A 16887-nucleotide genomic window follows, 5' to 3' on the forward strand; every position below is an offset into this window, starting at 1 on the left:
CTCCTTGTCTGAAACCCTTTTTGCCAACAGCTGAATGTGTGTTATCTGTGGATGCATCTGGTTATGGAATTGGTGCTGTATTTTCCCAACGGGTTAAGTCTGAAAAATGGGTGGTAGCATATGCTTCATGCACCTTGACCCAAGCGGAGCGGAACTATTCCGTAATAGAGAAAGAATTATTGGCTGCTTCATGGGCAGCTGAAAGATTTCGAATGTATGTGTGGGGGAGGAAGTTTAAAACTTGCACTGATCACAAACCATTGGTGAACATTTTAAGACCTGAGGGAGGAAAAAATGTAACTCCAAGATTAGCTCGTTTAGCTTCAAAGCTGCAGATGTTTAGTTTCGACATAGAATACATTCCAGGTAAAGACAATGTAGTGGCGGATGGTTTATCCAGATTACCCAATGTGGATTCTGAGGAGGTTAAAACCAATACTGATTGTGAAATAGCATTTACTGCTAAGGACGTATTTCTTGTAGGTACTCAGGATGCCATTAGTGGTATTTCTGAAACATCTTGGATGAATGAGATGGAGAAGGATGTAGTTTTGAAGGAGGTGAAACGTTTTATAGTTGAGGGTTGGCCAAGAGAATCCAACTTACGTGGTGAATGTGTCGCGTTTTCTAAGATCAGAGATGAATTGTGTATTGTCAATGATATTATTCTAAGAGGTGACAGGATTGTTCCTCCCATTGGTTTAAGGAAAGATATTGCTGAGAAAAGCCACTTAGGGCATGGTGGTATGTCCAGTTCTAAAAGGAGGGTCAAAGAGTGGTTTTGGTGGCCAGGTGTAGATTCCATGGTGGACCGATTGGTAAGGGACTGCAAGATTTGTGGTACTAGTGATAAAGTGGTTAAACCATTAAATGTACCATTAACTATGGTGGAGTTACCTGAATACCCGTGGCAGAAGCTAGCTATCGACTTTTTGGGGCCATTCTCAGCTGTGTCATCTATGGACTGTTATGCCATTGTACTAGTTGATTATTATTCAAAATGGCCCGAGGTAAGAATGGTAAGTGGGATGTCAACTGATGTGGTTATTGAATTTTTAGAGGACGTATTCTCAAGAGAGGGTGTTCCTGAAATATTAGTTTCAGATAATGGTCCCCAATTTGTATCACAGAAGATGGAAGAATTTTTACTGGTGATGGGTATCAAACACATTAAATCATCATTATATCACCCAGAAGGAAACGGCCAAGTTGAACGCTTCAACAGAGTAGTTAAGGAAGCGATTGAATTGGCATTGAGTGCAGGCTTGCCTTGGAGGAAAGCTTTGCAAGAGAGGCTGACTGCTTATCGTGTCACTCCCCATTCAGCTACAGGGAAAACACCCTTTGAGATCTTGAGAGGTAGAAAACCATTCTCTGGGTTGGTACCTTGGTGGTTGAGAAAAAGAAACGATAAAATGCAATGCAACACTAAGGATATTGATAAAGAAGTCAGATCTGAGGTTAAGAAGTACCAAGACCGTAATCAGCAGTATCATAGTAATAGACGTACTTGGCCCTTAGTTAGGATCGGTCAGATGGTTAGGGTGAAGAACCCTAGGAAGGTATTGAAAGGTGAAAGTGTATGGTCTACACCCCTAAGGGTAATAAAGGTTTTTGGTAGTGCTGTTGAATTAGAAGATGGTAAAAGATGGAATTTTCGCCAATTGAGTCTTTGTAATGAGAGGAGTGGTGTGGTAGGTGCACATTATGATGGCGGGTCTTGTAGCGGTTATTTGTTAGGTGATGATTTTGGCCTAGTAAAAGAGTTGGCATCATCTAGCAACGCAGGTAGCTGTAGTACCGACTGTGTGTCTGGAAATGGTGTTGGGGATGTTGGATCTTCTTCTTCTAATTTTGGTGTTGATGATGAATGTCTTCGCCGTAGTGAAAGAGTAAGGAATTTGCCTGTCCGGTTTTCTGATTTCAGTTTAGGATGATTCTGTTTGCGGGTACTTAAGCTTTTTGAGGAGGAGGGTGTGTGGTATCGTGTTATGTGTTGTGCGCGTGTGTGTCTCGTGTGTATGGCGCGTGTATGTGTATGCATGCGCGTGTGTGTATGTGCTCGTGTGGAATGCGTGGAATGTATGTCAGGGAGAATGCTGTGGGAGGTAGTCGGTTACTGGAGGGGAAGGCGAAGGATGTGCTATCATGTCGCTGTATTGCCTTCTACTTACATGTCATTAAAGAAGACTTGAAGAACCCTATCTGCCTACGAGATTGCTTACTTACAATATGGACCTTGAACAAGATGTTGTGCAGCCCACCACGTGCCATCCAGCGCTTCCCATGAGTGCATCTCATGACCGCTGACGGACAGCTTTTCTTTCCGATTAGCTTGCTTTCTAGGATTAGTCACCAGCAACTACATATGCTTATAGCCGTTGTTTGCTTTATTTCCCATTTAGGGTGTATTTATCATCTTTATTAAATGTTTATATTGCTGCCTGTCCTGCGACTTGGCAACTAACTACATTTGATTCCATATATTTCCTATCATCTGCATATCCTGCTCTATCTTTTTGCATTTCCGTAAATTATAAATAGGTTGCTTTGCTTATAATAAGTCTATTTATTACTGCAGATACAAAAGAAAAATTAATAACATACTCATTTTCAAAGCCAACAGCTATAACTTTAATAATGCGAGACCTATTGCATTGCAAATGCCTGTTTCCAATTACCAGCAACCACCTTAAGCAATCCACATCCGCAAACATAACACAATCTCAGCAGACACACACAGCTCATTTAGAACAAGCAAACTCTAGCTACATTTCAATGTCTCAGCCACCACTACTAAACCCCACAAACCACATTTATAATCCCTATTGCCGCAAAATGGCACATTTACTCTCACACAAACCACTCTGTCCTATACCACTATCAAATCCACAAATCACCAGCACACCACAGACCTACATTATACATACCCTTAATCCCTTTATACATGCATTCCCTGTTGACATAAAACACCAGCTCTACTCTCTACTTACTCCCAACAGACCCCTTTCCATCAAATCCAACCCTATACTCAACCCTCTCCCATATCACCCACCAACAGCATCCTCTCCTCTTTTTTTACCAAAAACACACAACCAATCCTCACTCCACCAAGCATTTCCTCTTCCCAAATCTAATGTAAACACTAATTACCTCTTTACTCTCATACACCACATCACATACACCCTCCTAAAACTCACATCACTACATCAGCATCTCATCTCTCTACTCCAGAAAAAAAAAAAAAAATAGCACACCAGCACATCAAAATCTCAATCGCACAATTTAATACTACATTCCGTCACAAAATAGAAAAAAACACCCACCATCATGACGACACAAATAAAACACATCCTAAACCACCTCTACTTCCAAGTTTCTATCCTCACTAACACCTACTACAAACACACTAACACTCATTCACCCACCTCTCATCCACTTCTCAATTTAGAGCCTTCAAACATGAACCACATGCTCTACCACCCTTTACCCATACACCTTCCACCCACACAGCCGCAAATTAAACATGCCACTCTACATAACTTTGTATCTCCTTGTCTATTACACAAGACTACTCCACAAAAACAAAACTGCCCAACTCACTCTCAACCGCTATCTCCACCATCTACACACACAGATCCAACAAAATGCCTTTAAAGCCAGCTGGACAATGATTACGATATAAACAGACAACACTACCGCTATCCTGATACAATTAATACCAAGACTAATAATACACATGCTGCAAGTTCAAAGAATACTTCTTACTCCTAAAAAAAAAAAGTCACAACACCACCAAAACACAGTCTCTACACTGAGTACTAATAAATGCTTAATCACTCTCTAAAAACAAGGAACACTTTAGGACCTTCTCACTGACACACAACCTGACCTACTCTTCTTGGCTTAATCATCAGGCTATCAATCTGTCTCACAAAATCGCCTAGGCAAAAGAGGAGGTGAACTAGCTGTTATATTCAAGGAAACAACATATTTCACTAAAGCGGACTGCATTTCCATACAAGGTTGTGAGGCCCTCATTACCAGATCAACCCTATGCCAACTGCTTCCTGTAACTTCCTCCTTGTTTAAAGACTACCACCTAGCAAAGCAACATTCCCAGACACATCTCTGGGCAGTTTCAACCCTTATGACACTACACTCCAACCTATGCATTCCTGGTAACCTAAACACATGGTTTGACCAACCCAATATGCTCCATCCGAAAACTATCACCACAGGCCTAAACGCACTGAACCTATAGCAGATCATCCACAAGCCCACACACATCCTAGATGTAATTTTTACATATCCGGATCTAGTAACTTTTCAAAGGATTACTCTAATCATATGGTAAGACCATCATGCTGTGGATTACTGTTAACTGAATTTGTTGGTGAACGGGAGGATGGGGCTGCTCCTGTCGGGAGCACTTGGGATTACTGTGTATTGAATTTGTTGGTGACAGGGAGGAGGGGACAGCTCCTATTGGGAGTTCTGAATAAGCGCTGCCAATTTTACTCTGCTTGGACACAGTGCTGCAACATCTTGGGTTCAGTGCGCACTCTAGTCTTTATGCTTAAATTCAGAGGCGATGTGTGGACGCGCCACTTACACGCCTAAGGCAAGCCCGTCTGTGTTCCCGACGCAATCGGTTTAGGCCACGCTGCCAGTTCGTAAAGGGACACGGAATGGAGCCTGCAGTAAGATGGGGCAACACTTTGCAAATTAGGTACGGAGCTGTACTGTAGGGGAGATATCATGGGACAGGGGAAGAAGAATGAATTTTAATGTGTACGCTGTAACTGGGTCCCTCCACACGAAGCTAATGGCTCTCCCACTGCGTCAGTCAGTAGCTAGGGCAGTCTCGGTAAGGACAAGTAAGGGGGTAACTTTAGGGCTCTCTTGCTTAACAAGCGCTCCCTGCTTAAGCATGAAATACAGGTTCTTGACCTTCAACTCAACGTCCAACCTGACATAATGCTTTTAACTAACTTTTAGCTGCTTTTAACTTTTAGCTAACTGATTTCTCCAATCCTAGGCTTGCTACGGCCATTCCTGATGGGTATAAGATTCTGAGGAGGGATAGTCTTGTTGGAAAAGTGGGGGCATTATTTTTAGGCAAGAGTGTGACTGTACAGCCATCACTTTGGGAACCTTGGAAGGTGCTGAATATGTCTGGGTTTCCGTTGTTTGTTATCTCCATATCAATCACTGGCTGGTGCTCCAATATATAGACCACCTGGACCTGCAGGAGCCTTTCTGAGATCTCTCAACTGGACAATTACATCCCAGCTCCTCAGATATAGTCACTGCTTCGTTCTGGGTGATCTAAATCTTCTTGTGGCTAACCCCACAGGGGCAGAGGTCATCTTGCTGACTGAGATTCTTTCAGCTCTTAACCTGGTTCCTTTTGTGTCTCATCCAACACATAGGGTGGGACATATTTCCTACCAAGTATTTTCGAATGTAAAACTAGAGGTTAACCCGCATCTCTCTCTGGTTTGTTCAGACACTCTCTAATCAGCTTTAGTTGGCCACTCTCTCAGAAAATGGGTCATAAATATGCAAATAGGGTAGAAGGTAGGCATACATCTTTCCACCAACGGACTTGGGGAATGCCCTTAAAACCTCCACCCCTTCCCTATCAGGGATCATGGATAAGGATGCTGTTCGGCTAGAAGCTTGGGTGAGGCAGTGTGTTAAAGAGTTAGCACCTTTAACAATATGTACCTCCACTAAAGCAAGGCTCTCTGCCCCCGGTTACAGCTAGCAAAAGAGCCTGGCAAGGTTTTGGAAAGGAGGTGGCGAAAACATAGTTGGGAGGACAAACTTGAGGATAAACAGGCCTTGAAGATCTACCATACCATTAAGTCAACAAAAAAAAGCTGTCTGGAAGATAAAATTGAGACGTCCAACAATAAAGGAAAGGAGATTTTAAAATTGTAAAGGCTACCACTTGATGTATACCTGGGTATTATCAAGTGCCTTAAGCCGGGTTCTCCGGCAGACCCATGTCCAGCTCAGCAGCTGGCCAGGGTGGCTCCGACCATTAATCCTGTGGTAAATGAGGTTCTTAATACATCCTTGTTAGCGGGCCGTGTACTTTCCATTTGGAAACACACTAAAATCCTTCCGCTATTAAAGATACCTTTGGCAGACTCTAAAGTGCTATCCAACCACAGGCCCATATCTTTACTTCTGGCCTTCTCTAAGGTATTACAAAAATATGTAAACACAGTCATATCGGAGTATGTAGAAAAAAATTGCCTTTCGCATACTAGTCCTTCAGGTTTCGGAGCTAATTTTAGCAATAAAAAGGCATACCTAGAGGTTACAGATCATATCATAGAGAAGTTGGATCAAGGGGGCAGAGCTATTCTAGTACTATTACACCTATTGGCGGCCTTCAACACAGTTCCGCACACCAGGCTCCTGGAAAGGATTAGGAAGCTTGCCATCGGGGCTCTGCGTTAAAGTGTTTGGCCTCGTTACTCGAGGACAGAAGTCAAGAAGTTTAGACCCTACCCTTTACGGCCTCCATTCCCATTTTGAAAGTGGGGGTCCCACAGGGCTCTGTACTGAGCCCCTCACTTCTCAATTTCTATATGTCCCCACTAGCATCATTGGCTGAAGCAATCAGGGATAAAATCTCATACACTGATGGTACTCAGCTGCTCTTTACCTGTGAAAAAGAGGCAGATTTTGAGGGTGAGAAGATTAGATCATGCTTCACCCTGGTGTTCAATAAGCTGTTGAGGAACCAATGGAAGTGTAATCCAGAGAAATCGGAGATTATCTTTTTTGGTTCACCACCTCCCGTTGAGGAGACTCTGGTGGCGAGGGGATATGTCTCCCCCTCCCTCTGCTTAAATCACCGTCAAAGATCTCGGCATCTCTATCGATAGCTCCCTCTCGATGAGATCGCAAGTTCAATCAGTAGCTGGTAACTGCTTTGGTCTTTTGTGAATGCTGAAGAAATTCCTACCCCTGCTATTTCTAAATACAAGGAAAACAGTGGTCCAGACGCTGGTCACCTCCAGACTGGATTATGCTCCTGAGTATCTTCTCAACAGCTTGCAAGAGGTGCAAAATGCAGCAGCAAGATTAGTTCTTATGTTTAATCCCAGGACACATATATCCTCACACTTTGAGACTCTACACTGGCTTCCTGTGAGAAAGAGGATCAAGTTCAAGGTGCTAGTGCTGTTTTTCAAATCCTTTGCTGGCATAGGTGCAGGTTATCTCAGGAAGAGGTTGACCCATCACAAGCCACCCAGAACGCCGAGGTCTTTCTCGAAAGGCCTGGTCTCGGTCCCCAGGATATGCCAAGCCAGCTCTGGGGGAAGATCCTTCAAAGTTCTGGCAGCTCAAGCATGGAACCTGCTCCCTATGACTCTCAGCTCTATAACACACCTGGCGGTTTTTAGAAAACAGCTTAAAACCTGGCACTTTTGCAACTAAAGGGAAGCAGGAACATAGGTGGAGACCTTTTAGCACTGGGGCACTCGCTTGAGTAGCAGCGTGCTGTATACATGCGTTCATTCATCTGATAACTTTCCAAAACAAATCACCACAATCATCACAATTAAGGCTGCCTTGCATACAACCACATATCAAGCATGGATCAAACTCAGTTTTGAATACTTAGAAACACAAGTATCATCCAACACAGATCTTTACACCATACATTCAGTTAGAAAATGTTATGAGTGGCTCCATGAAGCTTTTGATATCCTAATACCATTAAGAACAACAAAACAAGACAAAAGAAAACAAAAGAAACCAAGCATCTTGGAGTAATGCAGAACTACAAATTGCAAAGCACCCAGCTTAAAACAAATAACTAAGAAACTCCACCTACACAAACTTAGCAGAGGATACAAGTCAACAAGAAAAAAAGATTTTAAAAAGGTACTAGTCAAACATAATTCAAAATGTTAAATGTGCAAATAAAGAATTTTTCTAAATTCTCACTGAATTTTGTAAACCTAAATGCACAGAAAGGACTCATCCCATTTCTCAAGAATTTACTGACAAACTGGAAAATCATTACAAAACCAAAGCAGGCATGCAGGAATCCTACTTAAAAGAAAACACAACAGCACCAACCCGTTTCCAACAATCCCCTCCAATGGTAGGCTAAAGCCTCAACATTCCTTCAAACAACTACTGAAGTGAAGTTATGAATCGTAACAAAATCAAGCTGGCCAAGTGAGTTGCCCTTCTGACCCATGTCCACCACAAATCTTCAAGAACTTTCTGTTAACTATCTCTGCTGCCACACTAGTCAGAACCGTCATCAGCAATTGCTTAAGTACAGAAATCTTTTAAGAAGACTTAAAAAAGCCATAAATACACCCATTATTGAAGAAAATAAACCTGCACCCACATGACCCAAATAACTACAGACCGATTACAAATGGACCTTTCCTGGGCAAACTGATAGAAAGAGTAGAATTCATCAATTTGTCAATTCAGCAAAGATAACTCCACACTTTCCGAATTACAAACGGGATTCCGTCCATAAAGAGGCACAGAATCTGCCCTCATCGCCATCTGGGATGACCTTAAAAATACAGCAGATCAGAACGGGGTAGCTGCAAAACTTCTCTTGGACCTTTCAGCTGCCTTCAACACAGCTGATCATGACACTGATCTAAAGACTCTACGAAGGTGGCATAGAGAAGACTCTTCTCGACTGGATCACACCCTACCTTCAAAGCAGAAAAAACGCTCTCCATTTCTCATCCAAACTGTGCTTCACAAAAGCAGGGGTCCCTCAAGGTTCTTTCATCTCACCCTTGCTTTTTAACATTTACATGCAGTCATCACCGACAATGATTAATGAATTTTAGCTCACATGCTAAGCCTACGCAGATGACCAACATATACTTCTTAAACTGGAAAGTCCCAAAGACTTTGGAAACTAAAAAATCTTCAGTTGCATCAGAGCCGTTGAAAAGTGGATGACATGGAACCATCTCAAATTGAATGCATCCAAAACTAAAATAGTTGTGTGGCAATTGGAAAAATTGTGACCCACTCTGCCCTTGGCATGTTTACCTGGGACCACCTCCTTAAGTATCCAAGGAAGTATGAAACCTTGAAATTACCATGGCCCCCAAGCTATCAATAAATGCCTAAGTGGATAAGGTATCAAGATCAAGCTTTAGTACTATGAAAACTCTGTGATGCATCTTCCCCCACCTAGGATCTCCCCACAAGGTCCAAGCTACAGTAGTTCTTGTACTGTATTAAATTGATTAGGCCAATGGCCTCTAACATGGATCATCTTTATCAACTATGAAAATACTACAAAAGCGGCTTCAGCAGCCACTGCCCCACTGGCCATGCGGAAGATGCTGAAGTGAAAAGGCAGCATGTGGTTTATTATTACCAGTGAGTGCTGAGAGTGGTGAACGTGGGGGGGGGGTTATTCCAAACGTGTTCCAGTGTAACATGATGCCTCGTTCCAGGTCCAACTAAAAACTTGAATAAAGATCTTTTCTTTAACTATGAAAAGACAACAACAAACTCAGAACTCTGCTGCCAGAGGAGTCCTACTTGTAAAGCCACAAGCCCACATCTCCCCTGCCTAGACGGCCCTGCAATGGTAACCAGAAGATCCACCGTCAAGCTGCTTTTTATCACCCACAAAGCAATACATGGAATAGGACCAATTTCACCAAGAAATATAATTACCTGATACCTCAGCAATGGAAACTCCACTCCAGAACGACACCTCGCCTCGAAACCCCAGCATGCAAGAAAAAAAAAACATAGCTAGTACATCTTTCTCTGTTCAAGCAGACCAACATAAGATCTACATGTAACCATCGTCCCTTCAGAAGACTACTCAAGATTTGGCTTTATCCTATATGACCACCAAACTTAAAACACAAATGTACACCACATGAGTGTGTATGTAAACACGTATAATTAGATTGCATGTATGTATTTAGATATGTGCATTTCTTTGTACAAATAGATAATACTATTCATGGTTTAAAATATATAGACATTCTTATAGGTCTGCTTAAAAATGTATATATTAGTTATGATTAAAATATATATCATGTATTTATAATTAGCAGGTATATAGGTCACTGTATAGTGTACATGTATATTGTTTGATTTTATGCTTATGGGTCTCTACTTTATTTTATCCCAACGTGTAAATTAAATGAGATAGATATAAAAAATAAACAATTCCATACCCCCCCAAATGAATATAAATAGACAAATTAACTGTATGCACAGCAACACTTAAAAGTTTGAGTTGTTAACTATCCGTACATGAACATATAGGACTTTATATAATACAATGTTATATCTCGTTACTATTTTGCACATACAAGTATACCTATTGTTATGTATCTATATATTTATTACTTTATTCTTACTGTAGAAATAAAAAAGATTTCAACTCTCTCCAATGCACTGCTGTATATCTCATACCTCTCTCAAAATATCCTCTACCTCCACTCTGCCTAATCCCAAACATCATTGTACGGCTATGATCTCCGTAATAACCCTATCCCTCCCCTATCCCTCCTGTGACTCATCCTATACCTCCTTTTACTACTATGATCTCCCAATGTAACACTTTCAAGACTCTTCCATCCCTCCTTTGAATAATCCCAAAACTAATTTCACTATTATCTTTTCCCAATTACCCTTTCTAGACTATTCCCTCGCTTCTCTTGCTCCTTTGACTCATCCCAAACCACATTTTACTTTTCACTCACTCTATCCAATTAAATCCATCTAACAGACTCAAATTTCCATCACTCAAATGAACAATGTATATTTCCCTATACTAATCACGAATCCATTTTGGGTTTTAGAGTAGCATGCAACTCGCCAAAAAGCACTTCAACACCTCGTCTGGGGTGGTTAGTGCTATATAAATGCAATTACAATAAAAAATGATCAGATGGCTCCTCAGAGGAACAGAAACCATTCTGGGAAAGTGCCCCTAAAAATGATGTTTTATGAAGCTGTGGGATAAGCTATAAATTCCAGGGCAATGCAGAAGCGAAGAAAAGAGAGAAAAAGACAAGCTATGCACACATGCTTCCTGAAATATCACTTTCCTTTTACCACACACCTACAATTAAAAGCAAAAGGAAAAAGACCAACAACTTAGAATAGTGAATATTTTTTTTATTGATAGGCATATTACGCCCGATTGTAAACGGCTAGCCTGGGAGATGACATCACATTGATAACAATGATTCTTGGATCACAAGAAACTGGTTTATTAAACGGCACTTTATTTGCTGTGCTGCTACCACTACTGACCAGTTTATCAAGCACAACGACTGAGCGCATGCACTGCACACAAAGAGCAGCACACCACCAACAGCCAGGCGCCCGCAGCCAGAAAAAAAAAGCAGTGCGAACAGGTGCTGGGATATTGTTAGCCAGCTGCCCTTTCTGCAGATATATTTAATTCTGAAGAATACTGGTAATGCAGGGGCATTTGCGGCAGTGGTGGGGGTTGGGTACTTGGGTGGTGGCAGTGAGAAGCTGGATCACTGGAGACCTGGGAGCCAGCTCTGCAGTATAAGTAACTAAATGGAGACACAGTCAAAACCCTGCATTCATGAAAGGCAGGAGTGTAGTGAATTCACAATTAAACCACTCAGTCTGTCTTTTTAGGGCTCACTTAATTACGTCAGCTAAGCAGGCAGGAATAAGGCTGTGTGTTGCTGCAGAAGATTACTGCACGACCACAGACCAACAGCAGCTGAAAGGTGAGTGTTTAGTTGGGTAATGGGGTTTCTGGGTTAAGCAACTTTGGGTGCTCCTAAGATTTAGCTATCTTAGCCATTCTTGTTTATTGATATCCTACTGTACCTCACAAGGGCATTTAAGCATGATTTTGAACTTAGTCGTGGCATCCAGGGGCTACCTCGGAATAGGAAACTGACATACACGCGAACAACCGGGAGCTTCCAGAACATTCCAAGGCCGAAATCTCACGACTCTGACCGATAAGGACCTGGAAAACGTCTGATACGTGGCATGCAAAAATATCATAGATCTGGGCCACTGAAAAAGCAGTTATACACAGTTTAAACTCACCAAGAAGAAATGGATTCAGTTCAGCGCTGACTTTAAAAGAAGACTGTCAGTCCCTAAAACACGTTTAAGGGGCAGGTAGTGTCCCTGTACTTGACCAAGAGGACAAGGAGTCCGTATTCCCACTAGAAATTCTCCCCTACTGAATAAACGTAAAATAGCTTGCTGAAGCCTTTCTGGACCGGTTAATCGTTAGGTATTAGAATAAAGTTATGATACTTGGGAGAATACTGTTGAAGAAAAACTACTGTTCAAGTTTAGTCACTTTTCCTTTTTATGGAATTGAAGATAGGGTGGGTAGTTGACGCCTGAAGGAAAATGGGCTCAGCCTTTAAATCGTGGGGTTACCTAGCTTAAAGATCATGAGTAGAACCTAAAATTCCTGCCTTGACAGTTTAAAGAATGTACTACATGTGCTCTCTTCTCCGATAAACCATAACATTCAGTTCCACAAGAGCCCAGAAACAGAGTCGAAGGGCTGAGTTTGCGGTTTCATTTAATAGTAAAGTCATTTTTACCCTTCCAGAAAACTCTCAAATTACCTGAATATATATTATTTCAGTTGTCTTTTACAAAAATACTCAGCAAACAAGTAAACACATTAATCCCTCTTACCCCGCTCAATTTACAACTTTTCAAGCAAAGTAGAGCCTTTAGTCTTTGGTCAGATTATTGTTGGGTGTGCTCGAAGTTCGCCCGTTGCTTGTGTCTCATACACCGCAAGTATTCGGTCTGGACTACTTGTTCTGTAACTCCAAGAATGACTGTGTGCAAACTCGTAGTGACCTTTTTTCAACCCTGATGGTTTTCAGGATATTTAAGCATTGTCTCGGTACACTTACACAGAACATCAGCTCAGAAGACGGCCTGTGCCTGCTGTCATCCCTTTCGCAAAAAATATTTTCTTGCATGATTAATTCGGAGCTTCAAACACAGCACCCCACTACCATCAAGTCTGCCCCACACAAAAAATGGGTCCAAGACTAAGATGTTATAGAAATCTGACTACAATATGGGTGATTTGAACACAATAATGCACTTCATTCCCACCCCATTATCCTGTGACTTGAAGATTTCCAAACAAACCTTCTCCAAACTGAAGTCAAGTCTTCCTAGATGAAGAGGCACAAAGTTGAAATGTCGACACTGATCCCTAAAGATTAGCTGGTACATCAAGCCCAGAGTGGGTGAGCAGCTCACCATCCCACAGGGCAAAGGCAGGCACCACAGGGCCCCGGAATGATGTGCCAACAGTGTGGATCAGCATTTGCTTCTCTGCGTCCACCAGGCTGAGTTTTTTTCCTTCGAAATCAAGTAGCAGGCCCACTCTTACCGGGTGGCCAATGTTGGTGATAGGGATGGTCTTGTTACCTAGCATGGCATGCCACTTCTGGTGGGCATACGCAAACACCCAAGAGCGACTGCTGACACCAATGCACTCATCTCGTGGCATGTCAGAGTCTGCCACACCAACCCGGAACTCGTTGGAACGTTTGACGGTCACTTCCCAGTAATGTTTTCCTTCACTTACAGCTGTATCCCCCAGAACAACAGCCCAATCGCGGAATCGCTCAAGGTTCTGGGGGACTTTGGTTGGATCGATCCCAAGCATCTGATATACAACACCTGTGTCCTTTTTGATGAGGTCAAGGCTACTGTGGGCAGTTCTCTCGTCGAGTTTGAAACTGATGTCTGCAAGACAAAAGAAGTCATCATAGGTGGAAATGGCAGTTTTATTATGTCACACTTCTTCTAAAGTAAACATATTTAAACATAAAATGTGATAGCAGGAAAGCACCTGGCTGCCTAACTTCTTTCTTGCCCTCTGTGTGAGGCACAGGATTTCTTTAATCAAATTACTGTTTTTGTCTACTCCACTGCTGGTTGTCTATTCCTTAAAAAATACTTTCTATGAACTGATGTTTTGTGATGACAGCACCGAGTTCATCCTACACCGTGATATGGATATGTTTTGTACTGTGCACTGAATAAATGTTAACAACATCACTTTACACCTAATTATCTACTCTCACTCGGACACCTCTAACTCTTCAGCTTCCACTCGGTTGTTGTGATTCCTTGCTTCAGTCTATCCCTTAATGTAGTGATCGTGCCCCTTGAATCGCCAAACCTCCACACCATCACCCACAGCCTTACTACCAAGGAACACCACAATGTTATATTGTGTGGCATCTAATCGGAGGTATTATCTTCTGCCAGAAAACGCTGCCTCCTCCGTAGGATTTTTTCCATTTACACATTTGATCTATCTACCATTTCCCTTTCACCTACTATAAAATTGGGATGCTCAAATTTTGCATATTGATGACTTAGTCAAATACTCAAAGATGAACACTGGAGCCTAAAAGGCTGAAAGCTCTATACCTTGTACACATGTTATGGCAACCTTCCCAGAACATTGCCATCTTTCTTTTTCCCCTGCTATTTTTCTCAGTAGCACGTGTGAATTAAAGTCACAAATTAACCTATTGGCAAGCTTCTGATGTTAAGTTATAATATGTTTGTCTGAGCTACAAATACCTCTTACGTTTAAATTCTTTTTCCATGAGCACCGTCTTTGGATAGGTAAACAGAAAAGGAGTTGATGGATATCTGAATTTTGACTGAAGGCCAATGGATGCGGCAAAAAAAGGTTGAAGAGTATTTTTGAGCTTTTTAAGCAAGATTTTGAAAGGATTCTCTAACTAAACAATATGTTCACAAGTGATGGGAAATTATTAGACCTTGATGGATGTATTGGACTCACTGAGGTGTTTTCAGGCACTTATGATGTTTAGATGTATCTGCCCAGTAACTCTTGCAGTATGTATACAGAAGTGAAAATTAGCTACAAACAACTGAGCACTGCAAACAAAGGGGTATAATACAAGACGTAGAGGCCAGATCGGGGGGGGGAAAGATGTTAGGGCTAGTAGGAATAGAGTGTAGACAGTAGCAGTCTCGTACCAGTGGGAAAAGTTGGGCACTGTCCACCGCTGGTTCACCAAAGAAGACAAGGGGTAGTCACAGGCAAGGTGATGTAAAAAAGGTCATCTTCGGAGGGAGAGCATTGCGAAATTACGCTGGGGCAAGATGTTGCAGCACCCTTCTTCTCTGTTGTCAGACTGAGTGGCCTGGACTCGTATAACCGACCTTAGCAATAAGAAGTCAAAGGTACCTGTTCTCAGACCGTAAAGCAGCTACCCTATTTGGAAATCCTAAAATACCTAGGACAGAAGAGCCAAAATACATATAGTTACTGTGCATATTACCTAGCAAGGAATCAGCAGTACATGTGGTGAGGAAACTCATTATGACAAATGCAGCGAAAGGGTTGTCATATTTTGTTGCGTCGGTAGAGCTGGGAACGCAAAACAAATTCTATAAAAAAAAACAGTGCCAGTACAAATTAGTAGTGTTCTCTCTCTGTCCCATGTTAGGTGCGAAGAGTCCTACCCGCTTTATACAATATTTATATAGGAAAAAGCAAAGCCCGATGTGGCTCACAGCCGAGATATACAATTGCCAAGCCGTTGTTTTTAAAGTCGAATCGTTAAATTTTGACTTTAAGAATCTATTCTTCTTTCCATTTGCATGCACGAACACAATAGTTGCTAAAACCCACACCACAGTCCAACCCATGCTTTTTCAGTCAGCAGCACTTTGTATACTGGTTTGTAGGGTCATACGTATTCCTTTTTATTTTTTTATTTTTTGCTGTGCTAGGCATTTTTGTTTCATATTATTTGACAGTAATTTAATATTTTCAGTCTGCCTCGCTGTGGCTGTAAAAGGCGACTTCCCTGTATAGTGCAATTGTGATAATCTTCTCTATCCCCATCGCAATTTCCCCGTGTATGCTCCTAATTGATGGCGATCTTATGTATATTTACTTTCAGCTTTTGTTAAGTGACGTGTGCTCTTCGGGCTCTGCCCGGTTCCTTCTAGTCGCGTCTACATCTTTGCCACCGATTCCGCTGGGCTATGTTCTCCTATGCCACTGTTGTGTACACCACTTCGCGTGCTCTTTATTCCTGTCAATACTTCATGCTATTGCGGTTTTCAAAAGTTAATGCATTTTGATATACATCACCTTTTCTTCCTACGACCCTTCACTGTACACGCCTTTTTTTCTACTTAACGCACCTTTGCAGTTAGTCTGTTTTCAATGTCTTTTTCTGTGACAGTCTTGTTTTCATCTGCTTTAACCAGTGCCATGTTAGACTGCCAGTGCACATGTCGGTGCTATTTAAACGTTAGGCTCTCTACAATCCCGCCTGCTGCTTACCCCTTCTCTGGCTCGCCATGAGCTGTCCTCCGTACAGCACTGTCCGCAGCCTTGGTCCAACCCTGCACAACACACGACCCAGGGGCGTCGCCATTTTGGAATCAGAAACGCTGGGCAAAGGGAAAAAACACACACAAAAAAAACTGACGTGCTGCATCGAAACAAAAAACGGGCTATTCAAGTATCGGCTAAGCCACAACGCCATCTTGGGAGAGGGTAAGAACTGGATATAAAGGAGGGTATAAAGATGGGAACCTCGCATAGCTGCCAAGGTTTGAGATTACCAAGTGTGATATTTTCATAATTTCAGTTTAATTATGAGTGGGATTCCAAAGACTATGAGTGACACTTTTTCGCAGGTATAATCAAGCAATGAAGACTAGGAAAATATATAAATATCAGCAATTACACCCAATTGAGCAACAAGACACTCTTGGAATACGTTAAAAACGCTGGAAAGCACCAGACACTGAAGTATCTAGTGCCCTTGCAAGCTGATTGTACTATTA

At 42.0% G+C, this 16887-nt stretch overlaps 1 protein-coding gene across 1 annotated transcript; it reads right to left on the reverse strand.

Moving 5' to 3' along the window:
- Window positions 1-11154: 11154 nt before the first annotated feature.
- SPRYD4 (SPRY domain containing 4) lies at window positions 11155-16488 on the reverse strand. Its single transcript, XM_086959554.1, has 2 exons — window positions 16379-16488; window positions 11155-13782 (listed from the first exon to the last, which is right to left on the reverse strand). The coding sequence occupies exons 1-2, from the start codon at window positions 16470-16472 to the stop codon at window positions 13244-13246; spliced, it is 633 nt and encodes a 210-aa protein (XP_086815680.1). The 5' UTR covers window positions 16473-16488; the 3' UTR covers window positions 11155-13243.
- Window positions 16489-16887: the final 399 nt, after the last annotated feature.

This window comes from Lissotriton vulgaris, chromosome 1_1 (assembly GCF_964263255.1).
Source record: "Lissotriton vulgaris chromosome 1_1, aLisVul1.2, whole genome shotgun sequence".
NCBI lineage: Eukaryota > Metazoa > Chordata > Amphibia > Caudata > Salamandridae > Lissotriton > Lissotriton vulgaris.

Excerpts from the sequence above, each read along its gene's own strand:
- SPRYD4 (XM_086959554.1), bottom strand. The coding sequence starts at position 16,472 with ATGGCGACGCCCCTGGGTCGTGTGTTGTGCAGGGTTGGACCAAGGCTG. Across the intron at positions 13,783-16,378 it reads CATGGCGAGCCAGAGAAGGG|ACATCAGTTTCAAACTCGAC; the intron begins GTAAGCAGCAGG and ends TTTGTCTTGCAG.